The sequence below is a fragment of the Hypanus sabinus genome, chromosome X2, assembly GCF_030144855.1.
Source record: "Hypanus sabinus isolate sHypSab1 chromosome X2, sHypSab1.hap1, whole genome shotgun sequence".
Lineage (NCBI taxonomy): Eukaryota > Metazoa > Chordata > Chondrichthyes > Myliobatiformes > Dasyatidae > Hypanus > Hypanus sabinus.
Genome location: NC_082739.1, coordinates 6,636,557 through 6,655,385, shown reverse-complemented (window position 1 = coordinate 6,655,385; position 18,829 = coordinate 6,636,557). Strand labels below are relative to the sequence as shown.

The window sequence follows — 18,829 nt, the reverse complement described above, 5'->3', positions numbered from 1 at the left end:
CACCCCCCAACTTATTATGCAACAAAATTTGTTGCTTGAGGTCCAGTCCATGAATGAATTGCGGTTCAGTTTAGGATGAGATTAGACATTTTAATGTCTAAACTGTGTTTGGAGTAAGTTGGGAATCATGCTCAGAATCCCATTAAAAAGAATTAAGAATTTTCTATACAACACCGAACCCTGATTCTGAACTGCAACAAGAAGTTCTTTCTCTGCATGTTGGAAGGTTAGTACAGAGAATAACCTCTCACCCCTCCCCTGGTGGGATAAGGATAGTCCATGTGTGTAGAAAATATGGGACTACACTGGGCAATGGAAAGGGAGTAAGCGTTGTAAAGTTCCCACTGTTTCTCAGTAAGCTGTGATGTGGCCTTTGACCCTTCCAATAAACTATAATGGAGGGAATTGTTTATGAAAGGGTTCTGTATAATCCTTTGGGGATCTTTTCAAAGATGTAAAGAAACCCAACGAAAACGAAAAGAAATCATTAACATCCAAACAAACAACAATCCAAAGAACTGGTATTAAAGTACAGCACAGGTTGGTTATATATTGTATATAAATTTAGCATTCTGATTAAACTGGATAACCAAGTTAAATCTGCAATGGAATAAAACTCCTCAACTATGAAGCAAGCAACAGGGAGCCAACAGACTGCCTGACTTAAGTGCAAAATAATCCAACTCTTTAAAATTAAAATCTTGTCTTTATTTGAACAGAGTTTCAGCTCTAAGAGCTCTTCATTCTTTTTCATCAGAGAATTAATGATTGAAAATTCTGAATAGTTCAGGGGAGCAGTTGGATTTTAAAAACAACAATGTGCGGATTCCATTCCTACGACACTTCAGTGAGAGAATCAGAGTTTTAAAGCTGTAGGGAGGTGATGAAGGAAACCCATTTGTGGTCTGCTGCCACACTTGCCTCCAGCGAACGGTTCCTCCTCCACTGCTAGACTCTCCATTGAGGCAAGCCCTGAAACTCCACTCAACCATGCTATTACTCGTCACCACACACTCTATTATAGATTTCAGCTTTTACCCAGTTGGTCATGTCACATTAACAGGTCAGTTATATCCCTGCTTTCCACCCTTTCTACATTTCCTGCCTTCCAATATGCAGGAGCCCTTCTAGAATCTGCACAATTTTGGAAGATGATAAATGGGGTGCCCACTATCTCCATAGGCACCTGTATCAAAGCTTCGGGCTGTAAATCATCAGCTCCTCGGGATGTATTGGTTTTCAGGGTCAATTACTGATGGAAAAGCATCACAGAAGGAAGAGGTTATAGTGCAAAGTACTGTTGGAGCTTTATGGGGAAAATGTCTATTGTACAATTCAGCTTTGTATGATGTGAGTCAGGAAGAACAGTTTCTCAGAATCAGGTTTATTATCACTGACATGTGACATGAAATTTGTTAACATAGCAGCAGCAGTTCAATGCAATGCATAACATAGACAAAGAAAAAATATTAAAATAATAATAAATAAATAAATAAATTGCAGTATACATATATTGAATAGATTAAAATAATGCAAAAACAAATAATATATATTAAAACAGTGAGGTAATGTTCAAGGGTTCAATGTCCAAATGATTGGTTGGTTACAATTCTGAACTTCTGCATTTGACAGGCATCTATTCCTTTAGTATGTGGAGACTATGATATAACTGTCTTGCTTCTCTTTCCACATTGCTCTTAAAAAGATGAGTGAATTTTGTCACCACAATATTGAGGATTAAAATGTGATGGTAGTTCAGTGAAAGTGGCATAGATCTCTGAAGCTTTGCATTAATAGAGTTCTGCAAAAACTCCAGAAACATTTCTATAGTTCAGCATGCACACAGGCCATGCTACCTTCCTGAGCTAGTCCTATTTGTCTACATTTGGCCAATACTGTATACCTGAGAATTTAACCTGGACCCAACATATTGATGCAGCTACAAAGAAGGCACGATAGTGGCTATATTTCATTAGGAGTTTGAGATTTGATATGTCACCAAAAACAGTCACAAATGTCTACAGATGCACCATAGAGAGCATTCTAACTGGCTGCATCACCGTCTGGTATGGGGGTGGGTGGGGGTCAGGGTCACTGCACAGGATTGAAATAAGCTACAGAGAGTTGTAAACTTAGTCAGCTAGCCTCCATACTATCTGGGACACCTTCAAAGAGCAATACCTCAAAAAGGCACCATCCATCATGAAGGACTCCTTTCAGCCAGGTCATGCTGAATGGAATTCTACCATCTCATTATTACCATTAGGAAGGAGGTACAGAAGCCTGAAGGCTCACACTCAACAATTCAGGAACAGCTTCTTCCCCTCTGCCTTCCGATTTCTGAATGGACATTAAACCCATGAACACTACCTCACTACGTTTTTTATTTCTATTTTTGCACTAATTTAATTTGTTATTTTACATATATATTTAACATAATTCAGCTTTTTTCTGTTTTGGCATTGTACTGCTGCCACATAACAACAAATTTTATCACATATTCTGGTGATATTAAACCTGATTCAGATTCTGATATCCCTCTTAAGCCTTTCCTATACACAACCTGTTACAAGCATCTTATAAACGTAATGTTACCTGCCTCAACTGCTCCCTCTGTTGTTACATATGCCCACTACCTTCTATGTGAGGAAAGTTTTTGGTTTCTTTCAAATTTTCTTCACCATATTTTTCTGGCTGTCATCAGATAGTGGTTGGACTGACTAATGGGACATGGATACCATTAAGATCCTGGTTTCAGTTTGTAGCCTGTGCTTAATTTATTGAGGTTGCATTGGGTTCTGACATGAGAGTGTCACTTTTATCAGGATGTGCTTGTTAACTTGAAGCACAGTGTTTGGTGTCCATGCATGATTCACTCTGGCTGGTGATGAACCACCTATAACGTATTAGCTTTCTGGGCCATTTATGAGATGTTTAAAAGTCAACCACATGAGGTGGCCTTGGAGGGCTCGCAGGTCGGACTGGGTCAGAATGGATTTCCTCTCCTGACATTTGTTATTGAATTAGATGGATTTTTTAGCCAGCTAGTAGTTTTTGTGACCTCGCTACAATGCAGTTCTGTTTTCCAAATAATAAACTGAATTTAAATTCCACATTTGCTGGGGTGGGATTGGAACTCGAAGATCTCTGGCCTCGGGATTGCTAGTTTAGTTAATTAACCATTGCAGGACCATCATTGTAAACTAATAAATGCAGCTTCAACTGAAGCTTTTCAGTGAGTTTCATCAGCCTCGATGCAAAATTTTGATTTGCAAAATGGTCAAACTAGAAAAGGAGACATTTGCCTTTTGTTGGGTTAAGGCGCAAGAACCCCATTGCAACACAGACTATGCTGCACAAGTCCATCAGTGGTTCTTATGCCTTTGGGGTGCCCTGGGGATGCAAATGTCACAATATAAATGCAAGTTACTTCTTGAACAAGTTCACAAGCCTTCACCAATTAAGCTCAAGCCTCCGTGTGCTAACACTTCTGTGAACTGTGCCAGCAAGTCCATAAAAGCACCACCACCACCTCCAGCTTCCTCTGATCATGTACTGTCCTAAGTTCTTGACCCATCACAGTTCCTCTACTGCTGCATCACAATTCTGGACGTCTTCCAGTTGGTACCTTCCCCAGTGATGCTTCAGGAAAGCTTCCTGCCTCAATTCTCAAAGGGATGGCCAGCAAATGCCAAGGACCCCACACGGAATTAAAGTGGAGATTCTGCATGTTTTTTGTTTAAAGAAAGACTTGTTAAATTTCCACACTATTTCCTAGTGGGAACTGCAGATTGGGATGAACAGGATAAATGAACATTTGCCACTTAATGGATATCTGTTCCATCCATGAAGCTGCTGGCCAGTATTGTGCAGTGATGGACCTTGTTGCAATAGAATGATTGGGACCAATTGTTTCTTATTTTAACCTTTTTAATTTATTGTGTGTGTTACTCCACAGGTACTGACATGGCGGTCTTTTGCTTGCTTTGCGGGAAGCGTTTCCAGACACAGATTGCGTTGCAGCAGCACATGGAGGTGCATGCTGGTGTCCGCAGCTACATTTGCAGTGAATGTAACCGAACCTTCCCAAGCCACACAGCACTGAAACGCCACCTCCGGTCTCATACAGGTATGGAAGTTCTAATCCAACATGCTCTTTGAGTACAGTGTAGAAGCGATCTCATTGGCCACTCACTTGCACCGATCTTGCATTAATTCCATGTTCTTTTATTCCCCCTACGTTTCCATCAACTCTTCCCAGCCTCTGCCACTCACTTACATACAAGAGCCAATTTATCGTGGATAAATTAATTAACTTACCAATCTGTAAGTCTTTGGGATGAAGCCGGAACACCTGGAGAAGACCAATGTGGTCACAGGGAGAGCATGCAAACTCCACATGGTCAGGATTGAACTCAGGCCTATGGCAATGTGAGGTTGTGCTTTACCAGTTGTACTGCTTTTGTTACTGCTCCTTCCACAGGGGCGTTTCATAGCAAAGCTTACACACACACACACACACACGCTCCCTTTCCCTCTCCCTCACTCACACACTCCTGCTGCCTTCACTAAAGAGGTCAAATTTAATTGAGAAGTCAGTTGTGGTTAGGTAATGACGAGCCAGAGGTTAACACATGAGAGACCAATTATAATATAAGCAGTTCCAGAAAAGGTTGACCTGAAAGAAAGACTAGGGAGAGTTTGTCAACGTGGCTCAGTTGGAGGAACTCTCACCTCCAAGTCAGAATTTCCACTCTCTGGTGGCCAATTCTAACCAAACCAATTGCCGCAGCTGGCGACCCTACAGATTTGTTATACTTGTATGATGCCCCCTCAGCTCCAATAATGATTGTTACAAAGTTCAGGATATGTATTCGATCCTTTATTAGCAATTAGCAAGCATACAATCTTGAGATGATGAAAACTAACTGAAATTGAGTGGTTAACAAAAGATACAAGACCCACCAGCCCCAGCTACAAACTGCCATGAACAAAGCTCAAGCATGCAGTTTATTCCCTTTGTTTTTACCACACCCCCGTTCATGTGACCAGTTACCATAATAAACACACAACACTGAATACAGTGCAGATAGAGAACGGGTGCATGGCTCCTACACACTCAATTGCAAAGTATCTTCTTAAAAGTCCCAGGAAACCACTTCAGAGAACATTGCCTCATTCCCACTGGATACTTCTCCTTCAACAAAAACCTAAAAGTGGGGTTTCTGTCCATTGGGGAAGTAGTAGTATTGCAGTTAGTACTGCTGCGTTGTAGATTCAGTGACCATGTTCAGTCCTGACCTGTGCCCTATGTTTGTTGAGGTTGCAAGTTCTCCCTTTGACTGCTGAATAGTTCAATGTTCTCCCATGTCTCATTGGTTTTCCCCATATAAGCAATGCTCACTGTAAATTGCCCCATATTGTACATGCATAGCAATCGAATCAAAGATTAGTTGTATTTGTCACATACACTTTGAAATATACAGTGAAATGCGTCATTTGTATTAAATCTAATCAGCGAGGTTTGTGTTGGGGGCAGGTCGCAAGTGTCACTGTGCTTCCAGCACCAACATAGCACGCCCACAACTCACTAACCCTAATCATGCACCTCTGAAATGTGGGAGGAAACATGAGCACCCGGAGGGAACCCACGTGATCAGGAGGAGAACGTACAGACAGCGGTAGGAATCAAGCCCCAATTTTATAGCTGGCGCCGTGAAGCGATTGTGCTAACCACTATGCTAACATACTGCCCCACAGATGAACATGTAAGAGAGGATAAGGAAAGAGGGAATGGGTCCACTGGGAACTAGCTTGAGCTACTGGGCTAATGGCCTCCCTGTGTAGGGCAATATATATATAATCATCCAGTTCTTTTGCAAGACTTTGTATTGCACAACTTGGTTCCTGAGTTTCTAATAATGACGTCTACTCTTCAGGCAGAGCATTTTAAGGCCCCTGTGATCCTCTGTTGTTAAACAAAGGTGTGCATTAAAGAGCAGGGGTTTGTGGCCCGAGTGGTTATTTATTTACCACAAATCTCATGATGTCATTAGACCCACACACCATTGAATCATTTGTTTTCCATCTTATATTATCAAAGTCTTTACACAAAACAAGTAACATATGACACAGGATAAGATGTGGGACTTTGTATCTTGTATAGACATAATTATAGGTCCAAAGCAGCTTGGAAATGAAATTCAGTTGCGGTGAAGCAAATCGACAACTGAACGTTGAATGAGTTCCCATCTGAAATGCTGATTACAATTAAAGTGGCAATTAACTCAATAGAAATTTAATGTTTCATTTAAAATAGAAGCAATTAATGCAATCGCTGCCAATTCACACAAAACCCCAAGATAGGTCCATTTTCACAGAGTGTGATCGAGTTTCCAATCATTTCACAGACTTCTATTTTGCCTTAAATGAGTTTACTTTGGTGGGAGGTGCATGGGGATAGGTCCTGTGGGCAGGCTTAAGGAACTGTAAGCCACTCTGCACTTCTTGCCAGTCAGAGCCTCTGCTTATTCAGAACATGAAGGTGGGTCTTCATCCCAAGGGCAGCGGATCCTGGTTGATTACGTATGATATCCAAGCATGTTGTTTCACATTTCCCATCTTCTTACCCACAGGTGTCCTTTGCAAATGGCTATTGGTAACTGAACACTAGAGTGAAATTAAACCAGGGGCAACATGTCTATATCTAGAAAGGCGGTTCCAGAAAGCTCAAAATGAAAGCAGTTATTTGAATGACACAAAAGCACAGATGTAATATTAATGACCCAAATTTGTTAATGTGTTGAAGTCAAGAGCAATCATTCTGGTTTCTACTCCAAGCAGTTGTTTGTCAGAACAGTGAATCTTTGCAACAATTCCAATAGTCTCTTGATTCTTTCTTTTATGTGCTTTAGAACATGAGCCAAGGAGAGATGTAGGATCATCAGTTGTCTTACCTGTCTCTTGTGTGTTGTGCCCGCCCTCAGCACAGCTTCAAAGCGCATCACTACCTTCCTATACATTTGCTACATCTGATAATCCATTATTCAGCTATCACTCACAGGAGTTCAGTGGGAAATGTGCTGCAATACTGTATAATAGCTTTTTTTTAAAACAGTGAGTTAAAAGTATGTTGGTTTAATAAATGAAATAATATTCACCAGTTTGGAAAGTTGGTAGTCCTACAGCACCAACGTCTACTGAGTGCCTTGTGAGAGTCATATAGCATGGAAACTGGTCCTTCAGCCCAACTTGTCCATGCTGACCATGGTGCCCACAAAGCTAGTTCCACTTGTCCACATTTGGCACATGTCCCTCTAAACCCCTCCTATCTATGTACTTATCCAAATGTTTTAAAAAAGTTGTTGTTGCACTTGCCTCACCCATTTCCTCTGATGGTTCGTTCCATATCCGTACCGCCCTCTGCATGAAGAAGTTGCTCCTCGGATTCCTTTCCAGCCATTCACCTCTTACTTTGAACATATGCCCTTTCACTTTAGTTCTTGTTTTCTGACAAAAAAAAACTGTGTGTTTAGCCTATCTATGCCCCTCATGAGTTTATACGCCCAAAGAGTTTATACACCCTTCAATTTCCTACATTCCAAGGAATAAAGTCCTGGCCTGCCCAACCTCTCCCGATTACTCAGGCCCGTGTGGGCTGGTAGCATGCTCATAAACCTGTTCTGTACTCTTTCCTATAACGGGGACCAGGACTGTACACAATACTCCAAGTGTGGCGTTACTGAGTTTAACATCAACGCAGGGTATATGGTGGAATAAAGGAAATCAGGGGTGAAACAACTGCAGTGGGAGGACTGCAGTAGTCTTGGATGGGACAGAGGCACAGTTACTAGAACAGGTTCAATTCTGACCTCCAGGTTGCACATTTAGGGTTATCATGTTCTCCTTGTCCATCGTCCTATTCTTTGGGAGCTGCAGTCTTTTCCCCCCACATCCCAAGGATACATAGGTTAGCAAGTTTATTGACCACTGTAAATTAAATACTTTTAGTGTATGATTGAGCAGTAGAATCTGGGAGAAGTTGTTGGGAATGTGAGAATAGCTAAGGATTAGTGGCGGTGGCTGTCACAGACTCAGTGGGCTGAATGGTCTGTTTCCCTGCTACATCTCTCTCTGACTCAGAGTGTATCTTCATTAAAATGCTAACTGATTCCTTCTAGTGCAGTTTCGCTTAAGAACTTGAGACACCTGCAGGAGTTGTAAATATTCTCCAGCAAAATAATGAACATTCTGTCCATGTTCTTTACAATGCTGCAATTACAATAGATGAGCAGTTTCACAGCCTGACGTCCTCTCGAAAACCACCCTTGCGGAATGGAAGACTCTGCATTACTTCTAAATATCTACTCATGCTGTTTTCCTGAACTTGGCGTCTGTCAAAGACACTTTGACTTTGGCAACATGTTTACATCATCACCGACTTTTGTGCACATTGTGAACCTAGTTGAATTTTCTCTTTCTGGGCTGTAATCTTGGCATTCACTTAAATGATTGATGCTTTCAGTTCCTGAATGTTGTTGGAGCTGCACACATCCAGGGGAAACATCAATAAACTCCTGCTTTGTGCTTTATTAATAATGGGAAAAGCTCTGGAGAATAGGGAGATGATTCACTCCTTGGAGAATACCTGTTTCTGACCCACTGTTGTAACTGCCATGTTTGTGTCATGTTCACTTAATTTTCTGTTCCGTTTTATTCAATTCCCTCTTTAAAAGTTTCTATCAGCCTGCTTTCTTTATCCTTCAATGCAGTGCACATCAATGTAGTGGTTAGTACAAGGCTTTACAGTACCAGTGACTGGGGCTCAATTCCCATCGCTGCCTGTAAGGAGTTTGTATGTTCTTCCTGTGTCAACGTGGGTTTCCTCCAGGTGCTCCAGTTTCCTCCCACATTCCCAAGATGTACGGGTTGGTAGGTTAACTGGTCAATGTAAGAAATCGTCCCATGATTAGGTCAGGGTTAAATTGGAAGTTTCGAAGGGCCAAAAGGGCCTACTTCTCAATGAATTAATAAGTAATTACAATGTGCTATCCATTCCAAAAACTACGTAGTAGTGTAGCGCTGTTACAGCATCAGCAACCTAGGTTTGGTTCCCACCGCTGTCTGTAAGGAGCTTGTGCGTTCTCCCCACGACTGCGTGAGCTTCCGCCCACAATCCAAAGACATATCGGTTAGTAGGTTAATTAGTCACATGGGTGTAATTGGGCAGGACATACCGACGGACCTGTTACTGTGGCGTATCTCTAAATAAGATAGATAAAAAGCATTCAGAATTTGTGCTAAATATTGAAAGCTGAACTTGTCCGTTGCAGGCGAGTTTCATACAGTATATACCTGTGGGTATTGTGGTCCACAAACACTTTAACACCAAGCTAGTGCTGGGGTTTTAATTTAACAGAAATCAATCTTGATTTACCTGGAATATTGTGAGCAACTTGTTAGAAGATACTGAAACAGCATTGATTGATTCAGAAATACTGGATCTGATAAAAATTTGATTAACTTGGAATGAGTCCAAATGAATCATTTGGAGTTTTTTGGTCATTAAAACCGTTGCAATAAACGACTAAGCCATTATGACGTGACACTACTCCCACTTCTCCCCGCCCCCTTCAAATTTACGGATTCTATGTGATGGGTTTCTTCACATCAGAATCAGGTTTATTATTACTAACATATATTCTGAAATTTGTTGTTTTGTGGCTATGGTGCTGTGCAAGACATGCAAATATTACTATGTTACAAAAAATGAAGGGCGAAGGAGTGTTGGTGGAGGGGAAGAAGCTGTTCCTAAAATGTTGAGTGTCTGTCTTCAGGCTGCTGTGCCTCCTCCCTAATGGTAGTAATGAGAAGAGAGCGCATCCTGGATGGTGAGGCTCTTTCTTGAAAGATGCCGCCTTTTGAAAATGACCTAGATTTCATCTAGAATTTGCGAATCTGAACATTTTCCTTCCATTTATGCAGGATATATTTAATTATTCTTAAAGCTGCCATCCAGTCTCTTGTACTTGAAACCAAATTTTATTTGGTCATCCATGATCAATGGGCCAATAATGAGGAAAAGCTGCCCATTGTGTCAGAAGGGGAGTCCTCATGAACATCTAACATTTGCAGCCCAATGAAGGTTCTCAACCCAAAATGTTAATTGTCCATTACCTTCCACAGATGCCTGACCTGCTGAGTTCCTCCAGCATTATTGTTGTTACTCTAATTTCTAGCATCTGCAGTTTCTTCTAGCATTTTCCACTGTAAATGGGTTTGGGGATGAAGACTAAACACTAGACTATGTACATACTAATACACTAATAATGGGGATTTACTCTTCAACTTTATGTTGCTACGCTTCTACCTTCACTTCATCTCCCTTCTCCTCAATAATGTAGGCCTGCTGCATATCATTCAAATGAGTTGTTGGCCATACTGTTCTTTTGAGTCACTCCCACCCTAATGTGTAACACAGCTGCTCAGAACTGATCAAATGACAGCCAGTGGCCATATCCAAAGAAAACCATCCTAAATGGCCTCAAGTGAGGGAGTGCATTCAGCGCCTTCAGGCAGATGGGACACGGCAGTTAAGGTTCTACCAGTGAGATTTTGAATGAGATTGTATAATGTCAGGAAATCAGCCCATGGTCTCTCCAAAACTAGAATAACTTGTTGCTTCGTGAAATAAAAAGTGGCAGATTTGCATGTGCATTTTTACTGGTGTTTGGATATTTGGGTTGTAGAGAAATGAATTCAGCCAAGCAACGGTGGCCCTAATGCCTTGGTGCTGGGATGAAGCTTTCTCCCTGTGCCTCAGTTTGGGCCTGTGTGGTGCTTGACACTCTCTGCCTATATATAGTAACTGACTGTGCAGACGGCTCCAGACACTCAGCTTTGAGGGAGCCTATTGCACAGTAGCATAGTGGTTAGCTCAATTGCTTTAAAGCACCAACAATCACTGATCAGAGTTAATTCCCTGCCGCTGTCTGTAAGAAATTTGTACATTCTTCCCATGACTGTGTGGTTTTCCCCTCGAATTCACAGGTTTAGTGACTAGGTATGCTATGTTCGCACCAGAAGCCTGGTGTACAGGGCTACCCAGCACAATCCTCCGACTTGTTGGTTTTTGACACAAACAATGCATTTCAGTGAATTTTTCAATGTAAATGTGATGCATCTAGTCTTTAAACTTTAAACCTTCAGCTTTGTGACTGTTGTGTTTTACTGCTGGTAGGTTGTTGCTAAAACCCCAGCAACAGCAGGAGCAAGTAACGTACAGGAGCTGCTCTCCGGACGGTCGGTGAGAGGGGGAACATTAGTTGATACACTCGATGTTGAGCTCATTCATCAGCACTTGGACATAACTATCTGCCAGATATCAGATTTTTTTTCTCAAGTCTTCAGTCACACTTCTGCCTTGGATTGACTGTTGCCTAGCAACAGCACAATACTATTTTTCTCAAAAGGGGCAACAGTCCTTTTTATAAACCCTTTTCCCAGATGAAAGTGTATGCCAAAAAAAGTCTGAATATTTTGTATTTATTTTCATAAAATTTGCTCTGCCTTCACCCACTTATTCAGAATCTGTTCTGGATCACATTCAGAGAGTAACAGTGAACCAATCCCTCTGGCAGTCATCAGATGTCGCAGAGATCAATCTCTTGCTTGAAAACACACGTGAATTAAAAAGGAGAAGTACTCCATATGGACCAAGCAGGAACAATGTATAATTTCTGCCCTGTGCTCAATGGTTTCACAGCCCATGAATCCCTGTTAAAGTGGTGATCCTGTTCTGTAGGTGAATCTAATAGACGATAAGATACAGAAGCAGAATTGGGCCATTTGACTCATCAAGTCTGTTCCGCCTTTTCTTCATGGTGATCCATTTCCCTCTCAGCCCCAATCTCCTGCCTTCTCCCCTTATCTTTTCATGCCCTGACTAATCCAAGGATCTATCAACTTCTGCCTTAAATATAACCAGTGACTTGGCCTCCACAGCCACCTGTGCCAATGAATTCCACAGATTCATCACCCTGTGGCTAAAGAAATTCCTCCTCATCTCCATTTTAAAAGGGTGCCCCTCTATTCTGAGGCTGTGTCTAAGACTCCCCTACCATAGGAAACATCCTCTCCACATCCACTCTATCAAGGCCTTTCACCATTCGATAGGTTTCAATGAGGTCACTCCTCATTCTTCTGAATTCCAGTGAATACAGGCCCAGAGCCTTCAAATGCTCCTCATATGACAAACCATTCAATCCCAGAATCATTCTTGCAGACTTCTTCTGAACCCTCTTTAATGACAGCACATCCTTTCTTAGATAAAGGGCCTAAAACTGCTCACAATACTCCAAGTGAGGCCCCACCAGTGCTTTATCGTGTAACATCTGACCCACAACAAACGAGAGGAATAACTGGTTCACAATACTGATGGAGGTTATTTGGCCCATGAAGCCCATGTAAGCCCTTGATACACATTTTCTATGTATCTAATTCCCTTCCACTTGGGTAAGCTTGTAAACTTTTCTATGCCATCTATTTTATCTTGTATGTTCCAATGAACCTCATTCCCTGACTTCCCATGTCAATACAGTCTAAATCATTAACACGAGATTCTGCAGATGCTGGAAATTCAGAGCAATGCACAAACTGCTGGAGGAACTTAGCAGGTCAGGCAGCCTGTCATGGAAAGCAATAAGGAGTCAATGTTTCTGGCTGAGACCCTTCTGAAGAAGTCTCGGCCCAAAATGTTGGCTCTTTATTCCTTTCCATAGATACTGCCTGACAACTGGAGTTCCTCCAAAAGTTTGTGTGTGTGTATATATATGTGTGTTACTTAGTTGAAATTATTGAAGCTCAGTGCATCTATGTGTATAAATAAAAGAATGGTGTGCGATTTCTTCCTTGTTATTGAGCTTGCTGACACTAGCACAGATGAGATACGTTTGCTGGTGTTAGCTGAAGAATGCCAGGATATTGGGGGAAGTCCATCTGTTCTTTAAAAATGTTGTTGGCTGTTTATACGCACTTAACCAGATGGAAAGCTTGCTTTGGATTCACGTCAGCCTCGAAGTGTAATTTTTGCCTAGAAATGTCCTTGCTTAAGCCCAGGGCTGTGCGACTATCCTAGGGCTTTAGTCCAACCACTGAGCGTAAGCTGTCACTGTCAAGAAAGGCAGACTGGGGTGGGGTGTTTTATACATTTGCTCTGACTTTGGACCAGGAGCTTCCCAGTTCAGTCTGCAGTCTTCGTGGGGTTAACCAATATCAATTAGGATAAGAATCAACCAGTACTCAGCGCAGCCCGGGATGAGGGATTCCTGCTACAAAGCGAAAATGGAGAAGCTGGCATTGTTCGCCATAGGCAAACACGAGGAAATCTGCAGATACTGGAAATTCAAGCCACACACACAAAATGCTGGTGGAACACAGCAGGCCAGGCAGCATCTGTAGGGAGAAGTGCTGTCGACGTTTTGGGCCGAGACCCTTCATCAGGACTGAAGGACGAAGGGTCTCAGCCCGAAACGTTGACAGCGCTTCTCCCTATAGACGCTGCCTGGCCTGCTGTGTTCCACCAACATTTTATTGTTCTCCGTAGATCTGGTGATGACAGGGTGCAGAGAGGAAGTCTGTTTCCATCGGTTCAAGAAACAGGGCATAGATTTTACATTTTAAGAAAAAGGTAAGAGGGCTGTAAGGAAAACCTTCAATATTCAAAGAATTTATTTGTTAAAACTCAATATCTGAAGGGTGGTGAGTCATCAAGGCAAAAAGGAATTGGTGAGATACTTGATGGAGAATAACTTGTAGGGTTGTGGGAAAGAGCATGGAGTTTGCACGTGTTCCCTGGGACCGTATGGATTTATTCCGGGTACACCTGCTTCACTTCCCCCCCCCCCCCCACCCCCACACCTGAAAGGGGTGTAGGTCAGTCAGCCATAAGATATAGGAGCAGAATTAGGCCATTCTGTCCATCGAGTCTACACTATTCTATCATGGTTGATTTATTATACCTCTCAACCCCATTCTCTGCATTCTCGTAACCTTTGACACCCTGACTAATCAAGGACCTATTGGCCTCTGCTTTAAGTATACCCACTGACTTTGCTGTAAGCTGTTTGTGGAAATGAATTCCACAGATTCACCACCCTAGATTAGTTGGCCACTGTAAAATTGCCCTGAATCTTTAGGTGAATGGTAGAATCTAGAAGGGGTCGATGAGAAGGTGGGGAAAAATAAAAACAGGTTTAATGTAAATGGGTTAGTGCAGACTCAGTGGGCTGAAGGGCCAGTGGCCGAAGACCCTGTGGTAATATGAACTATAGCAATAAATATAAAATCCTATGACATTTTCAGAAACTGTGTTTGATAGCTTGCACCAACCTAGATTGAATATGGCTTTAATTTTATTTTCAGTCAAATCTATTTTAAAGGAGTGAAGTGTGGGGTGGGGGTAGATGAGGGTGGAGAAGGTACAAAGAACAGTTGATAGTGTGAATCGGGGAAAGAGCAATTTATGCAAAGCCACAAGAGCAGCTTGACATCAATGCAACGGAGAGTGTAGGTCACCGCTGATGGTTTAAAGCCCTAGCTGCTAAGTAATGTATTGACATGTAGAGAACGCTACATGCCCAGCGGCCTTGCACCATCTGCTAGAATGTGCAGGGTACAAAAAAAGCCCACATCTGCTCAGTGCGTTTCACTTAATTATACTTGCACCATTTAGAGGGGTGGATATAGTGGCATTATTAGCAGAGACATAAACAAAAGGACAAGCTATTCCAGTCAGGAAAAAATTTACACCAATGGTCAACAGCGGCTGATTGCTAGATCATCTTTTAGTTTTGATTGAGGAGACTTTTCAATAAATGTTGACAAGGGAAAATGGTTACCGTTACCCTGTCAGAAGTATGATGTCATTCTTCTGTTGTGTATGTAGTTTCAAGCTTCCCTCACTTCATACTTCGACCAGGATCTGGTTTAATATCACTGGCATATATTGTGAAATATGTTGTTTTGTGGCAGCAGTACAATAGTAAAAAAAATATTAATTACAATAGGAAAAAAATATAAAATAAGTGTAAAAAAAAGACAAGAAATAGTGTACATGGAAGGCTTCCCAATACAGTACCAAACTGTTTAATGTTTTCTTGATGCAGTCTTAAAGGAAGGGAAGGACAGTGGGAGATTAAGATAATACTCAAAAGAGACGTTCATCTCATTGCATCTCGTATTGAAATGTTAGTGAGAGCTTAGGCATTAAATATTCTTTATTTGGCTACATCAGGAATTAGGACCCTACATTCTAAATATCTCGCTCAGAGTTCAAAGTAAACTTATTAATAAGTATGTACAATATATGTTAACATATACTACAATTTCTTTGTTCTAATTGGAAATGAACTCTAAATAAGTTCCTATCTGAAAGGCTTGGATGGCCCGTGCTTTATTGCGGGACTGAACATTTGATAGAGAGAATAACAAAGTTAGCTAGCTTCAGTGACTATTCATTGGCTGTAATTTACCATCACTGCAGGACTTGTATGTGTCCAGGACAAAGAAGCAGGCAGAAAAAACCCATTGAGGACACTTCCTACCCTGCAAACTGCCTTATCCAAAATCTCCCGTTTGGAAAGCAGTATAGGGCTAATAAAACAAAATCTTCATGCCACCTTAAAAGTTTCTTCCCCCAGGCAGTTAATCTGATCAGCCATTCTGGTTAGCCTCCCCACCCCTCTCTATTTATTACCCAAGTCACTGCACTGTAAACTGCATTTTAAAAATAATTCTTTATAATTGTTGAATTTTGGTGTTTTTTTGTTGTATGTCATGCTGGCACATCACAGTAATTTCCTAATGCAGTGGATTCTGTTTAATTGAGCCATCAGCTAATCAGAGCAGCTGCTTATTTGGGACAACTCTTAAAGAACAAAAACTAAGTCAGGAAGATAGCCATGATTCTCTTTGTTGATTTGAGATACTATGCCACTTAATTAGGGCAAGAGACTATTAAACAGTTTCTAACTAGGGTGAATTGCTTGCACTTGCATGACCATTAAACACTACACCAGGCTTGGAGATAACAGTTTTTAGATGGTGTTTGTTGTATGTATTTTTTTTTAAAACAGCAATCCCTGTTACGGTTAGTTGGTGAGAAATAACCAGTAAGACTATTCAGAACTATTTTGCTCATCGCGGTTTCAAGCATTCAGGTTTGAAGATGCAGGGAAGTTCAGTGAGTGAAAATGAAACAATTTTACTACTTCAACAAGTTAGGAACTATGAAGAATATGAAGGTTTGGACAATCATCTTGATTGTTACAATGAAAATTAAGATTTGGAGGATGCAGTTGTTTAACCTTAAATATTGTATGAAGGCAGACCATTATTTATACTAGGTGTCTGTACTGATATTTTTCATATACAGTCAATGAAAAGAGCATGGCAGATGAATTAGGAACTAATGCACAGTTTTATAGCACTGTAGAAGTGATGGTAGTGTTCTAATTTATTCTGTATTTTTAAATACTTTGTTACTCAGTTTAATGGTATGTTGCCTTTTTTATATACCTTTTAACTATTACCATGAAAGTTCAGCTAATTGTGGCAGCCGCTTAATTGGGCCAAAACGTACTGGTCCTGATGTGTCCCAATTAACCAGAATCCACTATACATGTAAATGTATATGATGAATAAAGTTGGTCCTTGATCAGACCCTCACCTTTTAAATCTGCATCTTGCTCCCATCATCCTGTATAAAACTGAAAAGTATCTCCACACTTTTCCAGTACTGAGACGATGCAGCATTCATTAAGCATGCTAAAATGATCTATCTGCTTAATGAGTCAATCAGGGTGAAGGATTGAGGCATGTCTTGCTATTGCACAACCAACAGATTATTGTTAAAATTTAGCTTCTTTATCTAAGCATGCCTTTGATTTTTCTCTCCTTGAAGAAGCTGAGAAAATATCAGATAAAGTCATTTTTACTTTCGAGATTAATTCCAGGGACGAGGTCATCCCTGATCATGCTGGCAATGTTGGCCATCATGCTTAAGGAAGTGTTAAGAGAGTTCTCTTGGGAAGTCTTACCATGTGATCTTCAAGTGCAATATCATGCTTACTCCAAAAGTTGGCCATGAATAAGAACATTATTACAATAGAATATGTTTTAATTATTTTGATTGTTTCAGAAAATATTGGAATGGGGCAGAGTGATGTTGAATTACAATCTGTAGTAAAGCTGATCAACACCTCCACCCACCAACTCCATCTCTAATTTATTATTTCCCATCAGTCACCTTACGTACAGCCTAGTGTCACTTTATGGACATACAATCAATTTGTGCATATAAGCTATTTTATGTATTTACATTTATTTTTTTGGAACTGCATCAGATCCAAAGTAACAATTATTTTGTTCTCCTTTACAATTGAGTACTGGAAATGACATTAAACAATCTTGAATTTCACATGGAAATACCCCTGCTTATCTGCCATGCTGTCAAGCACTGTGTGGAAGTGATCAAATTCGCTCATAAATGTGAGAGAAACAGTGTTCACACGTCAGATCTCAGACCATTAAGAATCCCCACCGTGAAATGCTGAACTGTTTCACATCTCAAAGATGTTGAGTGTTTCCAGCAATTTTCTGTTCTTTTTGTCTCAGTTTTTCAACATCTTTGGTTTTTATTTTCATATCCCTTTTAAAAGCTGTTATTGATTCAAAGTTAAAGTTGAATTTATTGTCATAGGTGCTAGTAGTGGTTAGTGCGACGCTATTGCAACAACTCCTGAGGCTGCTTGGGTTTCCTCCAGGTGCTCCACTTTCTTCCCATATTCCGAAGATGTACAGGTTAGGGTTAGTAAGTTGTTGGCAAAGCAAGCACGCTGTCATTGACGTTGTGACGTTGGTCATTGAAGCAAAATGTTTCAATATACGTGTGCCAAATAAAGCTAATAAAAAGAAAGAGAAGTACATCTATGCAGTTAAACCCTTGCTTGCAGCCTCACCACAGGCACATAGTCATAGACAAGAAAACCATAAATTAAACATAAATTTGTATTAAATGTCGATTCAGTTTCCTTAGATGTTTGTCTTTGCATTAATGCCTTCCCAGCTTCTGTACTAACTGCTCTATCCATATGTCAGGAACAATTGTACTAATTGTTCCCTTCCTTCTGTAAGCTTTCAAAGACCTTCCAGGAACCCGTGCATCAAAACAGAAGGCTGTAAATGATGCAGCCATCACTGGTGTCTGCTGCACATACAGAATATTAAAGAGCTAGTGATGAGAGATCAAAGTGGCACATCTAGTTTAAAGGTAGTGAGAATGTTATAAAGAATCAGGTACACCTAATCCTTTTAACCCAGGTTTATGGAGCAACACATGGCAAGCTTTAAATAAGAGGGCTGATAAGATAAACCACAAGGAAACTACAAATAGGATTTATAAACTTGCAGATTGAAGACTGAAAGGTTCACAATCTTCGATGGAGTTCGATTAAGAGAGGGTGGTAATGATGGTATGTTTAATCCAGATTATGTTGTGACTTCCTGTTGAAATAATCCAATTATTTAATCTAAATGCACCCATATCATCTCTTTAATCTCCAGTTTGGTTTTATTTACCCTTTCTAAACTTTCAAGGCTATGGTAAAAATTAGGACTATTACAGAGTATCATGGGATGTTGGGAATTGGAGTGGAGGACAGCAGACAAATCAGCAAGGGTCTCATTGAACGGTTTGTAAACATTACTCTTCTTTTTTGTATGTTAAAGGGTATAAACTCAGAATATTTTGAAACCAAAAAATGACTCTGAG

The 18,829-nt window shown here is 40.7% G+C and overlaps 1 protein-coding gene across 5 annotated transcripts in view; it reads left to right on the top strand.

The window, feature by feature from the left end:
- Window positions 1-18,829, top strand: part of zbtb16a (zinc finger and BTB domain containing 16a) — a 256,819-nt gene that overhangs the window by 214,786 nt on the left and 23,204 nt on the right. For all 5 annotated transcript variants that reach the window (XM_059956858.1, XM_059956857.1, XM_059956854.1 and 2 more), the window contains one exon: window positions 3,959-4,129. In XM_059956858.1, the coding sequence (XP_059812841.1) occupies window positions 3,959-4,129 (171 nt within the window). The remainder of the gene's footprint in view (window positions 1-3,958; window positions 4,130-18,829) is intronic.